Raw genomic sequence first — 13,744 nt, forward strand, 5'->3', positions numbered from 1 at the left:
TAAAAATGTCGCAACATGTTTACCTTGTTTAGATCGTAGAAGCAGTCAATGGACTCCTCCGGTTCTCTTCTCTCTCGTGGTTGTAAATATAATAATATTATACAAATAATGCTGTATCCGACCTCAAAATATCTTTTATTTGTTTATGAATCCGGCATTGACTTTTCTGCCTCCAAAAACAATTATGCATAACTGCAACACCCTGTCAGACTGTCACTGCTACTCCAACTGGTCTTGTAGCCCACTCCTCCCTGCTCGCTCTCTCTCTACACTCCTACACTCTAGTCTCTACTCTGAGCAGTCGCTTTTGTACTATCCATGCTTCCCTCTCCATTTTTTCTTGATTTGCGATGTGATTGGCCTCTAATGATCATCACCAACCACCCAGACCCAGACCACACCTCACCACCGTCCTCCCCACCAAAATCCATGCTGGTATCACAGCTAAATTAACCAACCATCGCGCCTTCCACCCCCAAAATAATCCAATCTCTGCACCCACATTGCCCCCAAATCTAAACCATTTGAGGCCAAACACCCTCCAAATCCACCTTTTTCATCATTCCATCCTGTCCTAAATCCCCTCCCGTCCGAAGTCCTACCTTTCCCACTGCATCCTCTGCTGAAATCCAGAGATTCTTGGCCACTTTGATTGCCCGGTTTATTTATTTCCTGCAAAAATCCAGCCCTGCAGCACCCAATTCCATGCAAAACCCCAATCTTTGGCAAATTTTTCTTGTAGAAATTCAGTCTTTAGCTCACAATTCTGCTCGGAATCCAGGGAGATCCACCATTTCTGCCTGAGCCAAGAAGCGCTGGGCAGCGCCGCGCCCATGTCGGACTCGGAGCTGTCTCAGGGCACGTTGGTGTTCGGTCTCCACCTGTGGGAGCTTGTCGGCATCGGCGTCGGCGCCGCCTTCGTTCTCCTCCTCGTCCTCCTCTCCCTGCTGTGTCTCCTCGCCTCCCGCCGCCGCCGTCGCCGCCGTGCCGTCCCGACCACCCCCGTCCTCCACCTCCCTGTCACGGCGCCCAATGCCCAGCCCAAGCACCCCACCAAGCCCCCCAGGGACATCCAAGAAGTGCCTTCCCGCGCCCCCGCCGCCCCGGCCAAGGCGCCGCTCGCGCAGATGCTCCAGGCGCCCCCGCCGGACTCCATCCAGATCGAGACGGGGAAGGAGCACCGCATCACGTTTCCGGAGCAGCCGCCGCCGCCGCACCACCAGCGGAGCGGGGGGCCGTCGTCGCGGGGCGCAAGCGGCGAGAGCCGCGGCGGGGGCGGGGAGCCGGGGGTCCCGGAGGTGTCGCACCTGGGCTGGGGCCACTGGTACACGCTCAAGGAACTGGAGGCCGCCACGTGCATGTTCGCCGACGAGAAGGTGATCGGCGAGGGCGGCTACGGCATCGTGTACCACGGCGTGCTCGAGGGCGGCATGCAGGTCGCCGTCAAAAACTTGCTTAACAACAGGTACTGATGCTACCCGTAAACTGAAGCATAGTCGTATTTAGAAGCTTGTGTGTTGAATTGGCTGCTTCGTTTTTAGAAAGTGTTTATTATAGTCTAAGCAAGATATATACAAATGGTCAATGGAGATGTAGACAATTCAGATGGTGACATTGTGAAAGATCTCATCAAAAATGACCTAGACGCTTTTTATTATGGTTCATGCTAAGTAAGAAAGTTTCTATGTATAGATGATCAAATGTGTGATGATGTGTAATGTGTGTTTGTGGTAGTGTTTTTTTGCTGCCGAATTTTGTAAAAAGTGATGCTCTGATTTTTTTAGGGGGCAGGCAGAGAGGGAATTCAAGGTTGAGGTGGAAGCGATTGGGCGGGTGCGGCACAAGAACCTGGTGCGGTTGTTGGGATACTGCGCTGAAGGCAACCAAAGGTATCTTCTTGTATGAACAATAACTTGATCTCAGACTGGGATTTTAGAACCAAGGAGTTTATCGCTTCTATATGGATCATTTTGTTGTATATGGATCATTTTCAGGATGCTTGTGTATGAGTATGTCAATAATGGAACCTTGGAGCAATGGCTCCACGGTGATGTTGGTCCTGTGAGCCCTCTTACATGGGATATCAGAATGAAAATTATTCTAGGATCAGCAAAAGGGTATGCACGTTTCAGATTGTTACTGTAGGCTATATTCTTTTTGTTACTATCTACTTACACTACTTTACCTAATTGTGCAGCTTAATGTATTTGCACGAGGGACTTGAGCCGAAGGTGGTTCACCGTGATGTCAAGTCGAGCAATATTCTCCTTGATAAGCATTGGAATGCTAAGCTTTCTGATTTTGGGCTAGCAAAGCTTTTGGGCTCAGAGAGGAGTTATGTCACAACGAGGGTCATGGGAACATTTGGGTTAGACATCATATCAGCACACTACTTATAAAATTAAGATTACACCAGATAAAAAAGAACTTGGTGGCTTATTTTTATCTTGTTACTTGCAGGTATGTTGCGCCAGAGTATGCAGGCACTGGCATGTTGAATGAAACTAGTGATGTCTATAGTTTTGGGATTCTTATTATGGAAATAATATCTGGCCGGGTACCTGTTGATTACAACAGGCCACCAGGGGAGGTTAGTAACGACCGTGCCTCCTTACAAATGCTAACACAAAGAACTTGTGAAGTGAATTTATGAACTGTGTGGAGTTATCTTTTCAGATTAATCTTGTTGAATGGCTGAAGACAATGGTCAGCAGCCGAAATTCTGAAGGGGTTTTGGATCCAAAGATGACTGAAAAACCTACTTCTAGAGCATTGAAGAAGGCTTTGCTAGTGGCTCTGCGGTGCGTAGATCCTGAAGCTCGTAAGAGGCCAAAGATTGGGCATGTCATTCACATGCTTGAAGTTGACGATTTTCCCTACAGAGATGTAAGTCAAGATGCCATGATTTTTTAAAAAAATTATTTTTCCGTACCCATCATTATACAATGATGGTTTGCATTTGTTATGTTGCCCTTAATTCTTATTGCATGTCAATTGGGAAGCAAGGACATTATCATGAGCATCTTGAGTTTCATACTCATTATTTACATTTGGATCATCAGAAGAACACTTATTCTAATTGCAAAAAGAAAGAAAAGGATAAATATCCTTTCTTTTGTTTCCATCACCTGTTCCTGAAGTATCCCATCGGATCATTGTCAGATATATGTTGAATTGCTTACACCTATTCTTTTCCCTTGGTTATCACAATAATATCTTTTTTCCCAATTCGAGATGCCCATCATTATTCCTGTAATCTATTCATCAAATGCCTTTGCCTCCCAAGCCTTCAAGATTTTCGTGATAATTTTTTCTCTATATATATATATTTCTCCTGATTTGTTCAAAGCCCATTAAAAAAATACCTGACACTTTCAAAATTGCATATACTTGTGCCAGGAACGTCGAGGTGGCAAAGCACCAGCTCAAGCAAAACTGGCGGAAACACCAGCAAGCGAACCTGGTGATAGCAGTGGGAACAACACACCAAAAGACACACCTGATCAAGGCGATCCTTTCACTTGGAGAAATCTAGAGACCTAGCTATCAGGAAAATGGCAACCACTCTGAATCCTAACGCCTGATCAAGAACCTGGACACTGAGTTGCAAACGTGCAGCTCATTTGCTGCACCATTGGGTCGGTCATAGAACTACGGAAGGCGCCTATGGTGATCATGACAGTATCTGTACATTGTTGGATTAATATGTTAGCCATAGCGATTTTTTTGTTTGTTTCTTTTGGGTCATATTTATGCGAGAGATGATTTTGTATGATAAAAGGCGTGTACTCCGGAGGTAAAAATCGAGCATTGCTATAGTTGAAACCATTTCAGTAGGATTGGCCCATGACCTGGAAACTTGCTGCCTGCTTAAGCCATTTGTGATATCATGCCTGTGGCTGTGGTACTGTCACATCCAATGTGATGATTCTGATGCAATTGTTTAGACTGAATGCTCAATTGCAATGCAGCTTGTGCCTTTCCAATTGATTTTGTAAGAGAAGAGAAGAGAAAAGAGAAGGTTGTTAGCCTGGGAGGGCCTGACTCGACCTGCCATTGTTTGTCACACAATCAATCACAGGAGATACTCAGCGTTTGGCAAGCCAGGAAACTAAGAACGAACTGCACAGTGAGATATTCACTGAAGTGTCAGGTTCCATGAGCATGCAGGCAGCGACGATGGATGGAACCTGCGATGATCAAGACTAGGTATAACGAACCTGATGATGGCCAACGAGCTAAGGATTAGCTGTCCTGATGGTCACGGGCTGGCCGTTGCGGTGCGTCCTATGCCGTGGCCGTCGCTGTCGGCGGCGAGGACGATGCGGACGCAGCGTGCATGTTGGTTTTTCTTTCTTGTTCCTTGTGTTCAGCGAACTCTGCATCTGTTTCTAGAGCATGGGTTCTGAATTAACCGCTGTCATGTTCTGCATTAACGCTACCATTTCTCCATCTCGAAGAAAATAAAACTCTAGCATTTCAACTTCGTTTAGTTCGTGGAGATGGTTATTTCTAGCTTTAGAAATTCATGGAGCTGAAATTATGAGTAGATTAAGGGTTTTTGATTGAGAGATTTTATTCTTATTTTAAACTAAAAACAGACATTTGAATTATTTTATTTTATCATATAAACTTTAAATCATACGTGATCTCGAAAGAGGAGCTCTGCCAAACAGAGCTTTAAACTCATTACATGTACGGGCTTCGTTTGAAGTTCAAATTCCAAGTTGGAAAGTCCATGAATCATCTAGGTGAAACTGTTAGCTGAAATTTCATGCCCGATTTTCAAGTGCTCAAAACATGAGATTTTTACGGGAAAGCTATGGGTTGGAAGTTTGCAAATGTTTCGGTCGAAAGTTTGTACAAAGACTGTCGGCCCAAACAAGTCAGGCCCAAAACGGCCCATCAAGGAGATCTCGGCCTCACACGATGCAAGACGGGCCTGCCCGTTTCGGCCCATAAGCCCAATAGCGCAGAAGCCCAGAAGGCCCAGATGCAGCAGGCCGTCCCATTTTGACGTTTATACCCCTCGCTCGCTCTCCCCTAACCAAACCCTACACCGTGGCGGCTATATAAAAGCCTCGCCCGACCTGGGCGCTAGGGTTCTTCTTCGTTCCTCCCATCCGCGCCGCCGCCTCCCTCGCCCGGGCGTCTCCCCGCACTCGGAGCTCGCCCGCCCGTCGCCCAACATGGTAAGCGAGTACCCCCGATGCTCTATCCGCTGCCGTTCCTTCCTTGGCTTCCGTCTGTTCTGCTGCCTTTGTTAATCGCGCGTTTGTTCTCTCGCAGATCATCCCCAAGAAGAACCGCAATGAGATCTGCAAATACCTCTTCAAAGGTATGAGATTCTTGGTCCATTCGACTCGCGGTGTTGTAGTATCTATTGATTAGTTGTGTTGTTTTCTGGAAGGAGAAATATCTTCAAATCTCGCAATCAGAAACGCTACGCTTATTCCAAAAACCTTTTTTTTCTTATCGAAAGGGGAGTAACCAGTCTGTACAGTTTGATTTATTGGTGAAACTGTAGCATCCCAGAAACTTAACTAGCAGATGTATAGTTTTAACAGAGCGTGTCTGGGATCTGACGTGTTGTCAAATCTTTTGTGGCGAGGAGTTAATGAAATGAGTATAGGTGCTGCTTTGGTAATTGCAGAAAAATGGAGGGACCTGATACCTGATTTATCGGTGAACTAATGCTTACTTGATGCATCTGCTTTTGCAGAGGGGGTTCTGTACGCCAAGAAGGACTACAACCTGGCAAAGCACCCACAGATCGACGTGCCTAACCTGCAGGTGATCAAGCTCATGCAGAGCTTCAAGTCCAAGGAGTACGTCAGGGAGACCTTCTCCTGGCAGTACTACTACTGGTACCTCACAAACGATGGCATTGAGCACCTGCGCAACTACCTCAACCTGCCATCAGAGATCGTGCCTGCCACACTCAAGAAGTCTGCCCGGCCGCCTGGCCGCCCATTTGGCTCTGGCCCACCTGGTGATCGCCCAAGGTATAGCTTCTTTCTTGTGGTTCTGCCTTCATTTGCCTGTAGTTTAGTCAATAAACACGTGATCCATGTCAATATGTTGTTTGTCTCCTGGTAATTTGGATGGGAAGGATAAAACTTCAAATTTGAAGTACATCAATATGCCATTTTCGTCTTTTGAAAGGACTGCAGTAAAATTGCTATGCGATGGCTGCTTATCAAGTTCTGAAATTGCTTATGACTGCTGATTGTTCTTTTATCTGGTAGGAATTTAGTGAGTGATTGTTAGTTGGGAGTAGGAGAGTTCTTATATTTATAACCTGTAGGCTGTGGGTTGTTACATCAGATAGTAAACTGAAATGCCACAGTAAATTATTTTGGTTTTGTGGTGCTCTTTTGTTGGCTGAGGTAATTCTTTCTGGATTTGCTTGCAAGATTTATGTATTTAGGCTTTTGATTAGGTGAACATATGAAGCTGAATTATGTCAATTAGTTAGATTGCGTCTGCTTGCTAGGGAAAGTGAACTAAAAAATGTTCCAATAAAGAATTTTTTGTTTGTGATACTCTTCTGTTTGCTGATGTATTCCCTGAGCTTGCTAGTTAAGAAGGTAAAAGGTAAAAGTGTATGCAAGATTTTTATGTGTTCTTATTCCAGTATGTTCCAATATTAATGCTATTAATACACCGCATATTTTTTCCCTGCTTTATAAATGGAGGCAAACTCTTCAATTACCCTTTCTCTCTTCTTGTGATATGTGTAGGGGCCCACCTCGCTTTGAAGGGGACAGGCCAAGGTTTGGTGACAGGGATGGGTACCGCGGTGGCCCCCGCGGTGCTCCTGGTGACTTTGGTGGTGAGAAGGGTGGAGCTCCTGCAGAGTTCCAGCCGTCATTCAGGGTAATCATTTGCGTTTTCCAAATATTTAGTATTGTTTTGCAATAGTTTTGAGCATAACGATTTGCTATGAAGGTATAACATACATAATAATTGCAAATTAATGTTGGCTAGACTACTATGCTTTGTATTGATTACATGTAAGACCATGAAGTTGGTACATCTGTCTGATTTAAACTGTTTTTTATGATTAAGTAGTTCGATCCGTTTGTGTTCCTACTGAGAGGAAACATGGGGATATAAGCCCATCATGAAAAGCAATCATTATCAGGCTCATGTTGTGTTGCACTGTTTGCTGTGTTGTAGCTAACTGTTGTGTCCCACATAATGCAACTCTTGTGTCCATTGCGCCGGCGCAATTGTTTGTGTAGCTTGCAGCTAAATTAGCAATGTGAAACATGAGTTGGAAAAGCACTTTGCGAGACATGTTGTGGTAGAACCTTTTTTGTTTGGGAAGCTTTCCATACTAGATTGTTAGTTTTTAGGGATGTTGAGTGTAGGTTGGATGAGACGACGCTCTATCATAACCAACTCCATCTTTTATAGTAGTATATAAAATGCTACTTTAAAAGATGGAGTTGGTGGTGATGGTCTGTTTGCCATCCCACAAGCCCTGCAAACAAGTGTGACCCATTTGGCCCGAGCTCCACCTTGAACAAAAATTAGTCAAAAAGAACTATCAGCAAGATTTTTACCTTGGACCTGAAGGCTTGCCATGATTTTAGGGGCAATGGCCAACTGAACCCCATGTCTGTTATGCTCCAGATTTAAATGAAGTCATGATCACTAATAGGCTGTGGTAGAGCTTGGCTGAGCGTGTAGGTGAAGCTGGTTGTGCAAATTTTCTTATGGTTATGCAAATTTTCTTATCCGTAGCAATCCACAGGCATTTAGCTTGTAATATAAAATATTGCACACTATATGGTCACGGGAAGGTTACTATAGATCCATGGTAGTTCATTGTGCGGAATTGAATTTGCCACCCATTTTTTATGCACACTGCTCTGCTCGTGGTAAATTTGGCTGTTGTTAAGTTTGAAAATTTCCATTTATATTGTTTATCAACTTATCTGCTAGTTCATTTCGCTGATATTTCCATCCCAAAATTTTGCAGAGTTCTGGTGGTAGACCTGGCTTTGGCCGTGGTGGCGGCAGTGGCTTCGGTGCTGGCCCCACCTCTTCTTCCATGGAGTGAACTCCCTAGTTTGGACATGATGTTTCCCTTCGCTTGAGGAGTTTAATTTTGAAGGACAGTTATTATGTACTAGTAAATGTTATCTGGATCGGCGAGTGCTGACATATGCTAAAAATTATGCTATCTTGATACATTCCGGTAATATTTTTGCAAACGCTTCGGTTTCATTTTAGTTCTCCGTAGCTTTCTTCGGTTTCATTTTAGCTCTCCGTAGCTTTTCTATCGCGCTTCAAGTTTTGTTTCGTTCATTGGATGTCGGAGTCCCTGCCCGTTTGGGTAGCAGAACGTTTTGGGTCAGCCGTGGCAGGTGAATTTTTAGCTTCTGTTTTGATGCGTTGATGTGATTGAAATAGCTGCTGCTGTTTATAACGGCTTCATTCGCCTCCAATCCGGTCTTGCCACCCCTGAGGATATCGTGACACCGAATATTTCTTCAGGTTTCGCTTGGCGTTTGCATTCTACGGATGCACGAGAGAACTGTCGCACGATGATTTTGCAGGCACTCGACCAATCGAGATGTATACGGTATCGTCATACGAACTAAAAGTAGTATGGTCAGAACCCTGCAGGGGTCCGTTCTGGATTTTGGCACCAACGATTAATAGCGTGCAAATGCCATGCGGCACGTAGTAACGGTTAGGATTCAGACTCGACAGTGCAACGACACGCTATTGCTCGAAATTTCATAGCGAGACTGCGAGAGCTTCTCCAATGGGAGACCCATCTATGTAATGCACTACAATACCGTATATTTTCAGCTTTTGCGCTCCCCAACCAAATCAATCTTCTCAGACTTTTCTGTCACAATCAGGATCATCAAACACATACTTCACTCACAGGTACCTCTGCTTAACTATGCAAGCAAACTGTTAGATACAGAGATTAATGTGACCTAAGCTTCTCGCTGGCTGAAACCAATCTATCTACAGAGAAACCTGATGGATTTACAGGCACAGAAGTAGAGAGAGGAGAGCAGGTAGCAGGACCAGCCGCTGCCACTGCAGCACCGGCGGCGGCCGCCACGCCGTGGCTTCCGATGAGGCGTTGAAGATGCCTTTGGGCGTTCTGCCGTGCCGGAGACTGCATGTACCGTTGGCCTGCTCAGACACAAGACAGCTTGATCTCGTTACTAAGTTCAGGAGAAACATATTGCACTCGACAGCTGACACTTCTGCAAGTGCTGCGAACTTGTGCGTGATTTTTTTTTTTTACGCAAATTTGTGCGTGATTTGCCAGAGCCAAATCCAGATAGTTCTACAATTCATAATGCAATCTAAATGCAAAAAATACTAGAGGTTTCTGGAGCGAGGAGGCATTACGCTGCAAGCAGATATGCTCCCGCACCCACAGACCAGGCCGCCGTTCGCCCTGTCCGTGGCCTCCGCCGCGCCGCCTCGATCGCTCCTCTGCATCGGATGTCACAACGGAAATTCAGACTCAATTCAAAACCACGGACACCGGCACGACCGTCGCGGCCGGAGACGATCGATCTGACCTTGTAGAAGTCCACGGCGATGAAGTTGGCCCATCGGTCCGCGGACTGGCCGTGGCAGGTGGCGAGCATGTCCAGCAGCTGCGCGGAGTTGTCCTTGCACGCCTCTGGAAAGTTGGGGATGTCCCTGAAGTAGTTCACCAGCACCAGCGACCTCGACAGGTCGTTCATGGCGGCGGACTCGGCGCGGTTGCGGCACGACCCCTTCACCATCCCCTTTCTCCCGTCTGCGAGCGTCCCAAGAAAAATATGATTTTTTTTCTGATGAGCTATCCATGCACATCACTGACAGACATGTTGCATGTGGATGTAAATTTGCGATGCCACTGGTCGTGATCAGTTCGTGATTATACGTACACTGGTTCTCAATGACGTAGCGCCACTCGTAGGGGATGCCCTCGGCGGCCTCCTTGGCGGGTTTCGAGGTGAAGACCAGCAGGCGGTGGTTGTCGCGAACCATGTCGCTGAGCAACGGCCAGTCGCCGCCGTTCTTGGGCATGCGCCAGGCGGGGAAGAGGTACTTGGACAGGCCAGACGTGTTGAGCACCCGGGTGAGCCCCATCGGCGACTCGACGTAGTCCTCGACGAAGATGGTCACCACCTCGGAGGGGTTCCTCGACAGGAAGCTCTCGATCTCCCGGAGCACGTTCACCGCCGGTTGCTGTGAGATGTGCGTCGTGGAGCTCAGACTTGCATGCTCCGTGAAATGAAAATCCATGCAGAGGGAGAAGAGCTGCGGCGCTTACGAATGCGGTGAAGTTTTGGCAGATGCCGCCGTAGGAGTGGCAGAGCCAGATGTCGTTGCGGAAGTCGTACATGTCCAGCATCAGCCCCCTCACGCCGTTCTGCACACAAGGCAACCAAGCCAATCGAGTTTGATGACAAAATGCAGCAGATTTAGCCACAGGAATTCATGCATGGTTATGTAATGCTTGTCCTTGTTTGTTGTGCAGTGCAGTCAATTGACGAGAGAAATGTAAGTTCGTAGCAATGCTAACCAGAAAATCGGTGCTAATTAGAGGCGAAATATTGCTCATCCGGTTGATTGTTCGGAGCTGGGGAAATACAATTCCACATGGCTACACGTAGCTTATCTCAATCTTCAATGCCTCTCGCGATGTAAGCATGAATCTCAACGCTATGTGTGGCAAGACCATGTGGAAATTCTGCGAATGGCACAAAGTTACGGCTGGAAATGACGTGAAGGGGACCATGGAAAAGCAACGAAAGATTGACGATTGGTGTTCACCGCTTCACCAACATTTCACGAGTTGATTGAGGTGAGATGGCACCGAAAATTGACGTGCCAACCAAATGAGCGCAAAGAAACAATCCACGCGAATCGGCACTGGCAGGCTATCTGCCTGCTTAGTCGTGCGCGCGCCTGCCATGCGGCCATGCCAACGATGCCATGTGTGCCGTGGCCACGCTTCAAGCAAGCGCAGCGTGTGGCTCGCCGCTCCGCGCGCGGCCGTGCACGCAAACCCGAGCCGCTCCGAGCGTGCACGCGTCGCCCACGCGCATGCGCCCTCCCGACATCTGTTGCGTCCAGCGACACCTCCTACCAGCTACTGGTAGTAGTCAGAAGCTCACACTCAATAATTATTCGCCGTGCCCAATCAAAACGTGGAAGCAGCAGCAGCAGGACCTGTCTGACCTCTGCTCTAAGATTCGCGCTAGCGGCGATCCTGCCTCCCTCGCGCGGAGCCGAAGGTACCGACGACGGCGCGCCGCTGGCCCCATGGGTCAGCCGAACGAGCGCGAGGCCCGCGGGCGGCAAGGAGCAGCTCTGCGCAGCTGCCCGAGGAAGGCGAGAGAGAGGAGGGGGGGGGGAGGCGTTGTTGAATCTTACTTTGAGCTGCTCGGTGACGGTGTCCTGCTGGTTCCACGGCGTGGCGATGGCGACCCCCGTCTGCGACCGCTGGCCGAGACGCGCGAAGGAGTTGTGCATCGTCAGCCACGCGTACCGGTTGAACGGCAAGTTCCGCGCCTGCGATGCACCAGCAAGCAGACCAGCACAGCCCAGAATTATTACATGAGCCGCCGCCGTTTAATTAGCCCTGTGAACCCGGGCGCATTCAGCGCCTCGAGCGGCGCGGGCGGACGAAGCAGGTCGGAGCGCGAGAGTTTGTGCGTACCTTCGTCTGCGGGTCAACGGGGGTGACGCGGGTGCAGCGCGGGCGCACGTTGCCGTCGGCGACGCACGTCTCGCAGTGCAGCCCCGCGTCGCAGTTCCGGTCCAGCGCGCACGTCTCGCCCACCTTCCGGGCCGACACCACGGCGGCGGGGGAGCACCACAAGAGGAGAGCGACGGCGGCGAGGCGAAGCAGAGGCACCACCAGCTCCGGCTCCGCCCTGGCCATCATCTACTTCCTCCTGCCTTGCGCCCTCTCCCGCTCCGCAGCTGGCTCCGGCTGCTGCTCCCGTTCCTGGAGACGGCAAGGTGGTTCGCTCCGGCCGCTGGTTAGCTCGCGTCTTTGAGTGGCGTTTGTGTGGCTTGCAAGGCCGGACATGCCAGTTGCGTCGGCACCTGCGCGTGCGTGGTTTTCCTCGGAAGTTTTGTCTTTCCGCCCCACGGATCTTGGCCGTTGATGGGGCGCTCATCTGCAGTGGGCCCCGCGTGTCATGTCACGGGAGGAGCCGGGGTGTGGGGTCCGTCCTGTTGAGGTGGCCGTTGCCCGTTCCGGTGGTGTGCTGCAGCCGCGGTCCGACCGCCAGATGAGCCAGTCCAAATGGGAATAAATTCTATGTAACGGCACCATACGCTCATGTAACATCATTCGAATCGTCGTCACTTATCCTCAATATAGATATCAAAGCAATGATAAGATACACTTAACGTTAACTATATATATTAAATAATAAGTATATTTCTTTATTTGATAGAGATCCATATCGAGGATAAGTGACGATAGTACATATTGTGTTTTATAAGGAGGCGTATGTAATATCACTATATAAAATTTATTTTCATCGAAATACAAATGATGCGTGTAGTATGGCCCCAATCACAACTCATTACGCGCATCATTCGATATCATGATTTGATTATTGCCATTTCTGGTGTTGAATAAAAGGATTTCGCTAGCTATTCGTATCATTTACGAACTTGGATGCATGACCACTTAAAAGGATTTTGCTTGGTTTTTTCTTTGGGGTTCAACGTACCCACATTGTGTGCAACTGACAACGGCAATATGAACGGCAAATAATGCTTTATATTTGAGATTATTTAACTAGAAAATAAACTTGACTTCAAAAGTTTAAACATTTAATTAAATATTGAAAAAGTGTTCAATTACAATTCTCAAAGAGAATAATTGTGTTTAACGTCAAAAAAACCTGCAACTTTCACCTAGCATTCCAGAAGAAAATAAGGAGGCACAAGAAAACATGTGGTGAGGATATGAGGCGGTGGCACAGGCGATGAGCAACGTTTTCTTCTAGCTAGCGAGGGGTGAGAGGTTGGCATGGCTGCATGGGCAGGGTACAAAGAGTTGTAGGTGAGGGTGGAACACATGGTGCGTGAAGGGGTCAATGGAGAGTCGCGAACTTGCAATGCATGAAGATGAGAGAATGTGTGAGGTGGCTTTTATAGGAGAAAATTCCTTATTTATCATTAGAAGATAAGGTCATTGCTTGTTTGACATTGAAAAATTTAGCTTTTCTCATTTGCCATCGCTTCTAATTTTCATCACTCCCCGCCGTAGCTGTCAGTTCCGTCATTAGGCGTCGGCGTTTCTGTCGTTTGCCATCAGAAGTTTTTTTAATAATGATGTTCTCGCCCTTGCCTCTTTTGTGTACAGGTGAGGACCTTCCCACATCATCCTCGTTTATCCTCGGCTTGCTCCTTCATCCCTCGACGCACACTCTAGATCAGCGAGGGCGGCAACAAGCGCGACACAGGTGTGGAGCGAGAAGGAGGAGCTAGTTCTTTGCGGCACGTGCGAATGGAGTCGGGGCGGCTCGGGTGCAGCCTGGTTCGAACGCAAAGTTCTACTGCGGAGGGGCTTGGTAGACAAAGGGGATGGTAGCTTTGGTGCGAAGCCCTCACCCTGCATGGCACCTTGAAGGGTAAGTTTTTCTCTTTGTGCATTCTTTGTTGATTGTTGAGCTGAGGCATTAGAACATGTGTTTGTTCACAGGATGGATCCTAAATTGAGCTACCTACTGAAAATCAG

General features: G+C 47.9%; 3 protein-coding genes across 3 annotated transcripts; 2 read left to right on the forward strand and 1 right to left on the reverse strand.

Moving 5' to 3' along the window:
* Window positions 1-224: 224 nt before the first annotated feature.
* LOC133924221 (probable serine/threonine-protein kinase At1g01540) lies at window positions 225-3,885 on the forward strand. The gene is made up of 7 exons (XM_062369667.1): window positions 225-1,465; window positions 1,785-1,889; window positions 1,995-2,117; window positions 2,198-2,368; window positions 2,461-2,590; window positions 2,677-2,886; window positions 3,400-3,885. Exons 1-7 carry the CDS (start codon window positions 834-836, stop codon window positions 3,541-3,543), a joined length of 1,515 nt encoding a protein of 504 aa, XP_062225651.1. The 5' UTR covers window positions 225-833; the 3' UTR covers window positions 3,544-3,885.
* A 1,125-nt stretch (window positions 3,886-5,010) lies between these two features.
* Window positions 5,011-8,238, forward strand: LOC133924223 (small ribosomal subunit protein eS10z). Its single transcript, XM_062369669.1, has 5 exons — window positions 5,011-5,192; window positions 5,290-5,338; window positions 5,723-6,005; window positions 6,744-6,879; window positions 7,991-8,238. Exons 1-5 carry the CDS (start codon window positions 5,190-5,192, stop codon window positions 8,069-8,071), a joined length of 552 nt encoding a protein of 183 aa, XP_062225653.1. The 5' UTR covers window positions 5,011-5,189; the 3' UTR covers window positions 8,072-8,238.
* Window positions 8,239-8,884: 646 nt separating this feature from the next.
* Window positions 8,885-12,077, reverse strand: LOC133924222 (PI-PLC X domain-containing protein At5g67130-like). The gene is made up of 7 exons (XM_062369668.1): window positions 11,702-12,077; window positions 11,416-11,553; window positions 10,310-10,408; window positions 9,921-10,224; window positions 9,567-9,790; window positions 9,391-9,477; window positions 8,885-9,168 (listed from the first exon to the last, which is right to left on the reverse strand). Exons 1-7 carry the CDS (start codon window positions 11,927-11,929, stop codon window positions 9,016-9,018), a joined length of 1,233 nt encoding a protein of 410 aa, XP_062225652.1. The 5' UTR covers window positions 11,930-12,077; the 3' UTR covers window positions 8,885-9,015.
* Window positions 12,078-13,744: the final 1,667 nt, after the last annotated feature.

The sequence above is a fragment of the Phragmites australis genome, chromosome 7, assembly GCF_958298935.1.
Source record: "Phragmites australis chromosome 7, lpPhrAust1.1, whole genome shotgun sequence".
Lineage (NCBI taxonomy): Eukaryota > Viridiplantae > Streptophyta > Magnoliopsida > Poales > Poaceae > Phragmites > Phragmites australis.